General features: G+C 37.4%; 1 protein-coding gene across 17 annotated transcripts in view; it reads left to right on the forward strand.

The window, feature by feature from the left end:
• Positions 1-4,819, forward strand: part of FOXP1 (forkhead box P1) — a 627,082-nt gene extending 622,263 nt beyond the window's left edge. For all 17 annotated transcript variants that reach the window (XM_037150321.2, XM_037150320.2, XM_037150319.2 and 14 more), the window contains one exon: positions 266-4,819. In XM_037150321.2, coding sequence (XP_037006216.2) covers positions 266-410 — 145 coding nt within the window. In that variant the 3' untranslated portion in view covers positions 411-4,819. The remainder of the gene's footprint in view (positions 1-265) is intronic.
• The last annotated feature ends 5,804 nt before the right edge of the window (positions 4,820-10,623 follow it).

The following is a 10,623-nucleotide window of genomic DNA, read 5'->3' on the forward strand; positions in this document are numbered from 1 at the left end:
TGATAGAAATGTCTGCCTCCATGCTGTTCAGTATGGTAGCCATAGCTGCATGTGGCCATTGAACACCTGAAATGTGGTCAGTGCAACTGAGAGATTGAATTTTAAATTGTATGGTTTTAATTAATTTTAATTTAAATAGCCACATGTGGCTAGTGGCTGCTGTGTTGAAAAATGTTGTCCTATAGTGTGCTTTAGTGTTACCCCAAACAACTAAATTGCATTGGATTGGGCATGTCTCTCAATGAACCTTTTCTTGTATTTCCAGGCATCCTGTGCATGTCAAAGAAGAGCCCCTTGATCCAGAGGAAGCTGAAGGGCCTCTATCCTTAGTGACAACAGCCAACCACAGTCCAGATTTTGACCACGACAGAGATTACGAAGACGAACCAGTAAATGAGGACATGGAGTGAATGCCTGGGCAGGCCGGTCCCAAGAATAAAGATTGGGAAAAAGCAAAACAAAACGTCAAAAGTTAGCAGTGAAATCGTTCTCCATTTGTTGTACAGTCTGGAGGAGTTTCACTATATTTTGACAACTCTGAAATGTGTTAACTCTTAGTGCCATCAAGAATCCCATTTGGGAGTATTTTTGATTTTTCTACTTTTTGTTGAAAAAAGGAATTTGTACTCTGTGCATTGGATGGACTTGTTTGGTACTTGGGATTTTCCTCTCTTAGCAGTCAACATCTGTTGTAAATTTGCTAAACTGATTCACTTTTAGCAGCAGACTTTGAACTGCAGTCCTGCCAATGTTGGAGCCCGAGGACACCCAACTGAGCATGTGCACCTACACTGCAGACCAAGCCTCTGCCCAGAATTTAAGGATTCCAGTGGACAACCTATTTGCACAGTACTGCATGTTGATTATCACTGCCTTTTACACTTTTTTTTTTTTTTTGCTTCCAGTTGGGATGGGGAAGGCCTTTGTGTGTGTGTATTGGGGGAGGGGTTAAAAATAATTATCCCAAACTTTTTAATGTATTGCTTTTTTCCCTTGCTTCTACTATACCATTTTAAGTTCTGACCTCAGGCCTCCACTTGGGCCCATGGCCTCTTGGAGGCTTAAAAGTTTTCTGTACCTTGTGATGAATGTTAATAGGTGTTTTTATTATACAAAGCTGAATGTCATTTCTTGTTTGTAGTTTTCTGTCCCTCATTCCATTTTCCTTCAGACATCACCACATTTTCTCTAAAGCCGGCAGACATTCCGTTTTGGTCTTTTTCAAAAAGGTCCCAAATGCTGCACTCTACACATGAAGGTCCTCTCACACAGATGTGAAGTCCTGCTAGAAAGACAATGAATGACAGAAAAAAAGGTATAGACACACTCTAGGAGCAATGCAGAATCATTTTACAAAGCAGAAGGGGTTGTTTCAGATTTTCCTCTTATTTTTTTTGCAGCTACCATCATTCTTAATAAATGCCACAGCATCTTACCAGCAGTAGGAACCACAGGCAGCACCCTCCAAAAAAATATCCTAATTGTTAGACTGACAGTCTGACTGTGGAAGGCTCACCTTCATGGAACCAAGTTGTAATGAGCCGTGTTAAACCAGTGTGGGTTGCTTTGTTTGCAAAATGACCAAAAAAGCTGGCTTCCCTGAGAAACGTTGCTAAAAGAGGTGGTGGTGGTGGTGGTACTAAATTTAAACATCAGTTAGACCTGCTTGGTGGCATTAATCTGTTTGAATGCAAATAGAGTTCAGCTTGAACTTGTTACGACAGTGAATGAAGACTGAGTTCAGCAAATGCTAAAGTGTTCATTTCATATGTGCAAATTTGCTACTGCAGTTCAGTTTGTTATGCAATATGATCGCACCAACCCAGTATCAAAAGCTAACAGTAGAAGACATTAACTGGATGGGGCGCATCTCAGCCCCGGGCTCTTTGGGAAATGAACATGCAGGACGCGACAGCCATTGTCAGCACAACCTCCATCCTGAGAACCCTGGACACTTCCATGCTGCAGCCACTCTCCTGTCACTCATTTATTTATCTAGGACTGTGGCTCTTGCTTTTAATTTGAGAGCCCTTTGGAGCTTTATTTATATTTTTTGTACCTTATTTTTTTCTAAAATTACCAAAGATATTACACAAAGGTAAATTATGTTCTCTGTTTTATGCTTTATCTGATGAAGCCAAATATCCTCTTATTGTTGATCAAAGGAGGCAAAAGAATTTAGAGGCAATTGATGAGATATAGGCTATTGCTAACCTGAGGAAGAGAACTGCTCCTTCATCATAAATTTAGAACACCGAGTAGGTAATGGAACCAAAGTTGTTACTTTTTTTAGTTGTTGATTTTTTCTCTTCTGTATCCCTGAAGATCCTAAAACTCATTTTTGTAAAGAGATATTATGGGGCTACTGAAGATAAAAATAGGTCGTTGTATTAAAGGAGCAAATGAAGGAAAGGAGTCCCATCTCAAAGAAAAACATGAATGTATGTCACTGAAGATTAGGGGTGTCCAGTAAAGGAGACAAGATCAAATTCAGAGAGAAGAGAAAGCTTCCACAGTGGAAACAGACCACATAAAATGAATTCTAGAATACATTTTTTTTAAAAAAAAAGATTGTATGCCACTTTTGTTCAAGGCCTGTGCTATAATCACTGCATTGATTTTGGTTTATCTTGTCATATAGCCTCTGGGTCTTTTTTTTTATTTTACATTTTTTCCTTCCTTTTTTTCTGATTAAATTTTGGTCAGCATTTTTTTATTAAAAAAAGAAGTAACACTCCTGTCCACTTGTAAGCTTGGTACAAAAGCTTTTTTGGCAGTTAACTTTTGAAGCTTCACTCTGCTTTCTGTATAAAGGGCAGTCTGTGGTCACTTGAGACTTGTTTTTAACTTTTGCAGGCAGCTTCATGATGTGCAGGCAGTAGCCAGACAGGGTCATGGGAAGGGGGCCCTGTGCTTCTAAATTGAGTGGTTGCTGGTTAGTTTGATATTCAAAAGAGGATAAAAATCTGGTAGATTAGTTCATTCTCAGCATGTGTAGCTAGACATGAGTAAAGATAACAGCATGAGAAACTGTTAGTACGCATACCTCAGTTCAAACCTTTAGGGAATGATTAAAATTAAAAAAAATACATTTCACTCAGTTGCACTTAGTTGTATGTCTTGCATGCTTAGTCTAAAGACTGTAGCAAAAGGAAAAAAAAAGAAAAATTAGATTTTGCTTATCTTTGCAGGTATCACAGCCTTGCAGAAGAACCAACTAAAAAAAACAATTCTCAGACTTTACAGCTAGCAAACTTCATATGATTTTTACAATTTCAATTCTGTATCCCTTGGGGCTATCACAGTGGCTTCTTTAGGATGGGGTTTATTATGTTGTACATATATCCCAATGTGTCTGTGTGAATCTTGTCTTTTTAGGGGGAGGGAGGAGGGAGGTTCTTTTTTTAGATATTGTTCCTAAAAAGGAATAAATGCATACACCTGTTTGTCAAAATACCTTTGCTTTTTGTGCAACTGCTTTATATTAATTTTACTTAAAAATAGCTTTGGGAAAAAACTACTGTATGTAATGGATTTGCAGACTATGCTGCACATGTATTTTATTTAGTTATCCTTGCTTTAAGAATATTGGATGACATTTCCTGACACGTGGGAGGGAAAATTTCCCTTTTTTTTTTTTTTTTTTTTTGCTTTTAAATTGTAACATAGTTGACAGACTTTTTTTCCCCTCTTCTCATTGATTAGAGCATTTTGTACAGGTTTTGTGTGTGTGTGCGCATGTGTGTTAATGTTTTTTAATACATTCCTATCTATTGTGTTTATCCTACCACTGCCTTCCTGGTTATCTTAAAGAAGTTCATACATCTGAAAAGATAAAAAGAAATGTTTCCTCCTGCTGCAGTAAATATTTTGCATGATGAAATTGCAGGGTCACACTTTCAAAGTTTATCAGTGAAGTAGTGATTAATGATGGGGCGTGTCAAAGCTATGGAACTTTTTGTATTAAAAAAAAAGAAAACTGTACAAGGTGCCAAGATGTAAACACAGTCTGTTACCTTTTGTTTTCCCAAACAAAAGCATACCAAGGAGATAGTCCCTTGTTTCAGGCAAATGCACTGTCAGGAATGAGGATCCATCCCACTGGTTTCTAGAGTCTGTCCTGGTAAGACAAGTTATGCTGCCTGGTTTGAACCAGCAGCGCAATGAAATATCAAGGCTTGTGTCCTGGATGAGTGACCACCAGCCTGCACCCTTGGACAGCTCTCACTGTTCCCAGCATTCCATCAGACCTGGTAAAGAACAACTTGGATTCTTAACCAAGAAATATGATGTTAATCACTAGCTATCTTATCATGAAAAAATTAAATATTTCCTCTCCTTTCCACATTCCAGCTGAGCTCCATTTCCAAGGGTACAAAGAACATGCTGATAAGGAGTTTGAATATTTTTGGTACCTTTGGTTAATGGTGTACCCTTTTGATATTTTGGATGTTTTTTGAGAGTTGGTTTCACTTTTTTATCCTGAGAATGAGACTTGTAATTCTAAAGGCATTTTGTGGGCCCAGTGTAGTTCACACGGTCTCTGCCACCCAGGAGCCTTGGTGAAGATGGTACAGTGCGGACCGCGCTCACGGTGCTTCACAGATGTGTGCTGCCAGTAATAAGAACCTTTTGTTTTGTTTTGTTTTGTTTTATTTTGATAAGGCATAAAAGAAACTCATTCCTTGACATCAAGTGTAATTCCATCATTCCGTGTCTGTGGATACAGACAATAAAAAAAATGTTGTGTAGTCAGTACTAATTACTGACATTATAGCATTCTCAAATGCAATAAAAATGCTGGTTGTTCACACTGGTAGTGAATGTTGCCACAGCCTAAGTTTCTTTCCCCTTCTGACCTGCTGATACTGTATGACAGGCACATGCCTTGGGTTTATCATCAGCTGCTTCCAACACTGAATTAAAATCAGTCTTATCTAAAAGCAGTCAACATCACAGAGGGCTGGAGCACTTGTTCTCGGGATTTCAAAGTGAACATCTCCACTTACAGAACTGGAAAAACAAAAAAGAGAAAGCTACCTTTTCTCTCTCGAGGAAGCACACCTTTATTTTCCTTCATCAAATTTTATAGAGAAAAACAATATGTTTAATAACTAGCATTAAGAGCAAACTAAAATTTCAGAGGAAAGCAATATCATGAATAATTCATTAAAATTGCACATCTGCAAGATTAGTCATCCAAATAAAATGCTAATGTCAAAAATATGCACTGTCTATAATATTCTCATCAAGAAATCTCTTTGCATATAATGATAAATGCTTAGATTAGAACAAATGATTTTATAAAAATATTCCAGCAAAAATATGCTAGGTAACTTGCATTCAGTGAAGAAAACAGTAGAACACCAGTAAATATTTCAGAAAAACTATCTTAATCTTTGTATTTTTAAAAAAATTACCTATCTTTAGTAAAATAAGAACATTATTAAATATAACTCTTGTATACACTCTAAGGATTAATGAACTAGGGCATCTTTAAGCAAAAATTAAATCGTTCTATTGCAGCCATTTTCAACCTTTTTCATCTCATGGCACACAAACTACCAAAATTCTGCAGCACACCAAAATAGGTATTTTTTGCCAGTCCAAACAAAGTAAGTATAATTTTGATTCATTCACATCAGGCAGCTATTATTGTGTTGGTTGTCATTTTTTTATATCACAATCTGAAGGAATAGGTCAATACCCCAGGTTAAATAGTCAGGTATTGCATGTTTGAAAATTCTTGTGGCACACCAGTTGAAAATCGCTGGTCTATTGAAAGCAGCACATTAAGTGGCCAAAGCGTGGTAACGAAAACCATTAATTACCTGTGTAATGCAGAGCACATTACACAAACCAAGAGAAGACTTGAAAATTAACCTTGCAATTTTTATTAAGTAAAGTCATTGACTGATACTGAGGACCATGTAAATATTTCTTTAGAATTGTTTTGAAGATCCTAAATTAGGGAAAACATTTTTTTAATATGAGGTTTTGCTATTAAGCTGTGAAGTGGCGTCCTTTCACAAGCATTTAGGCCACAATCTAGAAGTTCTCTAGCCTGATGATCAGTGAAACAGTCAAACCCTTCTAGTTCTCATCTACCTGCTAAGTAAGAATATAAGATTAGGGTTAACTGAGATTCCTTAAAATGCTAGGCTTGAACATAAGTACTGCCTAACAGCGTATGTAGTTGGTAAGTACACATTTGAATATGTGTACCCAAACCAAGTATGATGATGCATTAGTGACAATTTTATAATGATGCATGGTACATTTTTAATTAAATTTCTGGAACCCTTCTAGAGCAGGGACATCTTTTACATATTTATTTCAGGCTTGTCACTCAGGTAAACAAGGCAGCAAACACTGATTTTTCTTTTAAATCAGGTTTTTCTATAGAGAGCCTAGACTCAGAAATTTCTGTTTCCCACCAACACGAACACATACATGATAGTAACATCCCCTTCTCCCCCCCAAAAAGATCAAAAAGTGCAATTAGTCTTACTTGACTTACTAGATTTTGTCTTCTTTGATACAATGCATTTATGTTCAGAGTAGTAATCACAGTTTATCTCATCATCATTATACTTGAGTCAACTAAAAGTATTTTTTTATCCAAATAAAGTGAATTTGGGTCTCAAACCTTCATTTAAAGAATGGACTGACTGATGAAAGGTTTAAGACAAAATTCACATTGGATGGAAATTAAATTACATACAAAAACACTGGTTTAACTGTAGGACGATATTTGCATTAGAAAACCATCACTCCAGATAAAACCTGCTTTTATTTGTTTCTAAGTAGTTTGATTTTTAAAAAAACAAAAGCTATGTCACCTTATTTCCACTCTGTAAAATGACATTTGATGCTTAATACATATATATGTACATATATTATATATTCATTTGAAGTTACCCATAGGCTTTTTTTGGCTTATCTCGAGATAATAAGGAGGGGAAAAGACAAGCTTCAAGTTACAATGTTAATTTGAAGGTAACTGGTCTTTCAAGAATTAATTTCAGCCAAAGCAATAATCATTATTTACCAGCGTGTGACATTTTTATCACTCATCATATTAGCAAATTTCCATTGAAAATGCTAAAATGGTTCGTCATAAGGCAGATAACTTCTCTAGCTATAAAAATGACCAACACAAGTGCCAGTACTCAAACATTAAATTATACTGTAATTAATAAAGACAGTTAAACTGTCTACTAGCAACAGCAATTTAGGTAACCACATTTGATTGGCTATAAATTGTAACTACATTAAAATTCCAGAAATATTAACAATATGGATTACTTGATGGGAGTCAGTGCTGATCACCAACTCTTTTTTTTTTTTTAAACAACGGAAGCACAGGTCAGGTTGACCACAAATCCATGGATGAAGATCAGGCCTTAGCACTTTTAATCTTGTGAAACAAGCAATTACAAATAGCTGCATCGATTTGTTAAAAAGCTTTAGGTGACATAAATTGTTTCCTGTTTAGCTTATTGCTCTGATACATAAATGTCACCGAGTCCAGTATTAATTAGGGCCATAGAAGAACACAGGGTGGCTTCCAAAGATTTGTCAGTTCTTTTGAGAATGTTCTCAAGGGCTGCTCTCACTGGCTCACTGCTCATTAGTGAGAGAGGAAAGGAAAACTGCTGTGTTAAATGAAGTCTTGAATATCAGCTTCATTTTATGTCCTGAACTAAATTGCAGGATTTCCGACTTGCTTTCTTACCACCTGACAAAGCACCACATTTAAAAAATATCTTCTAAATAGAATAACAGTTACAAGTCATTTCAGCCCCTGTAAAGCTAACACTCTCCCTCCTCGAAATATAGTACTATACATGTTTCCTTGAGTTGATATTTCTATACTTAAAACATAATTTTAAATGGCTTGTGCATGTTATTGACTTTACCATAAATCAAATGTATCATATTTACTTTCTTTAGGTTGGCAGACCAGTTAGAAAAATACATTACATTCTGGGGGGAAAAAGTCTGGAGAAAATGTATTAAATAGAAGTTTTTACTGTAATAGAATATTAACATAGGCCAATGTTCATTTGCCATTAAGCTGATTCCTTCTTAACATACACATGCTTTTTATTATTTTGCACTCAAGCAAAAATTCCATATTCAAAAACCTTTCCATCTAGTCAGGAATGTCTCTGGCAAGAAACGCATAAGAAACCTTGACCTTCAGAAAGATAGCAGACATCGTCCACACTGAGCACTAGCCCCACTAGGCAACAAATGCAAAGCCACTCCTAAAACAGGAGGTACACACTAGCCAAGAGTGTGGAGTTGGGAGAAACGATTATTCTTTAAATCCTTCCTCACCTCTACTTCACCAGCACACAGAAGAAAATGTTTGATTTGCAACATAAAAGATTCATTAATTACCACTTGAATATTTAAAGCTATTTTGCAGTCTAACAGAGACAGATAAAGCAGTGAATTAAAACCTCTAATAAAATTGTAAAAATATTTCTGTAAGTTTACCCATGTTATGATTTAGGGAGAGATTCAAGCATTCTCACAGAATAGAGTCTTGGAAATTTTCAAGTGTGTATTTGAAGAAAGGAGCTAAGTGTTCTTGTTCTTGGGAATAATTTGTTTCTCACTTTCAAATGTTTACTAATAATTTATTTTCAGATCAAGCCTGCTACTTTAGGACTCAGTGGATGGGAAAAAAAAAATCTGCCAAGTGTGTCAGAGCATTGTGTGTCTGATCCAGAAGTTAAAATACTTTCAAAAGTATTTCACTAGGCTGAAGGGTTTAGAAGCTATCACATAAAAGTGATTTTAAGTGATTTCCTGCCCACAACATATATCAAATCTAAAAATACCCAACTCCCAGAGCACAGGTCCTTTCCACCTTCTTCCCAGCATCATATTTATCTACTGACAATCCATTATAGCATGTCAGCATTTGAATCCTGGCATCCTAGAAGTAGACAGTGGCCAGCACATTCTTTAAATCAAATGCTAGAAAATTCACTTTCCAGGTTACCAGTCCCATATATGACTACAATGAACTGGTTGATGTTGGCAAGTTACTTCACCTCTTTGTTCCTCGGCTTTCTCTTCCTCTTAATTGAGTCCATTTAACTCAATGATTAAAAGGGTCCCTTCCAATTTTAAAGTTGTAAAAATTTAATAACATATTCCTCCTTGGGGACTTTTTAAAATGAAATCCATGGTTTCAGCATGGAGTTTGTGTGGCACTCCATATCTCATCAATATTACAATATTGTCTAATAAAACTCTGCCTTGTAATGTGCCATTAGGGGCAAATTTCACTAGCACGCATGCTTCACCTATCCATCCACCCCCATGCATGCTTCCATCTATATCCATCCATGTCCATGCATGCTTACATACATTCATCTTTCCATCCATCCACCCCCAAATAATCATTAGATGACCTCAAATTCAATGCTTCAGATACAACCAGGGATAAGACAGACACAGCCTTGGTCTCAGGGCACCCAGTGGTTCACTGGGAAATAGTTCTCAAACTTTCAGTTGTATTGTAATGCAATATGGGTTAATGAGAGGGGGAATACAGGAATATAGAGGAAGACCACCTAATCCCACTGGAGACAACCAGGGAGGCTTCCTGGAGCACACAGTGCTTACCTGAACCCCAAAGGATATCTAAGAGTATGCTAGGAGGAAGAGGAGAAAAGTTGTAAGTAAAGGCAATAGCTGGAGTGAGGGGGGCATGGGACTTCACAGAAGAGTCAGCAAGAAATTTTATAGAACAACACTAAAGTCATCACTGCAGTTACCATAAATCAAGCCTATGGCAAAATCATAATTCCAATCACTGTTAATAAATCTGAGTGCTTTACACAGTTCAGATCAGTAATTCCTGAGATGTGGCTCACCCAGATGCATGTTCCAGTGAGGAAACTGCCCCTTTCCACACTTCTGTTCCAGCCACACTGGCCACCTGGCTGTCCCTGGACACCAAGCACTCTCAGGGTTTCCATTTTCTTTCCAGCAGATGTTCTTTTTCTGGCTCTCTGCATGGCCCACTCCATCCCTCTCTTCCAATGTTCTGAGAGAGAGGTGTTTCCTTCCCATGCAACGTACATGGCATCCTCACCACTCCGCCGTCTGCAGTCATTGCCTACTTTATTGTTTCCATTGTGCCTAGCACCTCTTGACATCATATATTCCTCTGTGTATTTGCTTATAGCACATCTCCCTCCAGCTACCAGGGCAGAGACACCACCTGTGTGGTTCATTGCTGCACCCCCAGCATAAGGACCAGGAATTCACACTCATGTTTCTTGAGTAAATGAACAAATGTTACACCGCTAAGAAGGTTGGAGGTGGCGTAAACCCCTGCAATCATATTCTCACACCAAACCTGCAAGGTAGGATGGTCACCAGCATTTTACAGATGACACTGAGACTCTCTAAGTAACATACTCAAGGTCGCATGGACAAGAATATGGAGGGTTGGTATTTTCCTCCATGTCCGATTCTATGGCCCAACTGTTGGCCGGGGTCATGCCACCTACCTATAAAGAGCCTCTCAGCAAGATGAGGAGTTTCAGATAAATGTACCAAACATGCTTACATAATAATATAGCTTTAAAATAG

This window comes from Artibeus jamaicensis, unplaced genomic scaffold (genome assembly GCF_021234435.1).
Source record: "Artibeus jamaicensis isolate MK-2021 breed Jamaican fruit bat unplaced genomic scaffold, CSHL_Jam_final contig_886, whole genome shotgun sequence".
Taxonomy (NCBI): domain Eukaryota; kingdom Metazoa; phylum Chordata; class Mammalia; order Chiroptera; family Phyllostomidae; genus Artibeus; species Artibeus jamaicensis.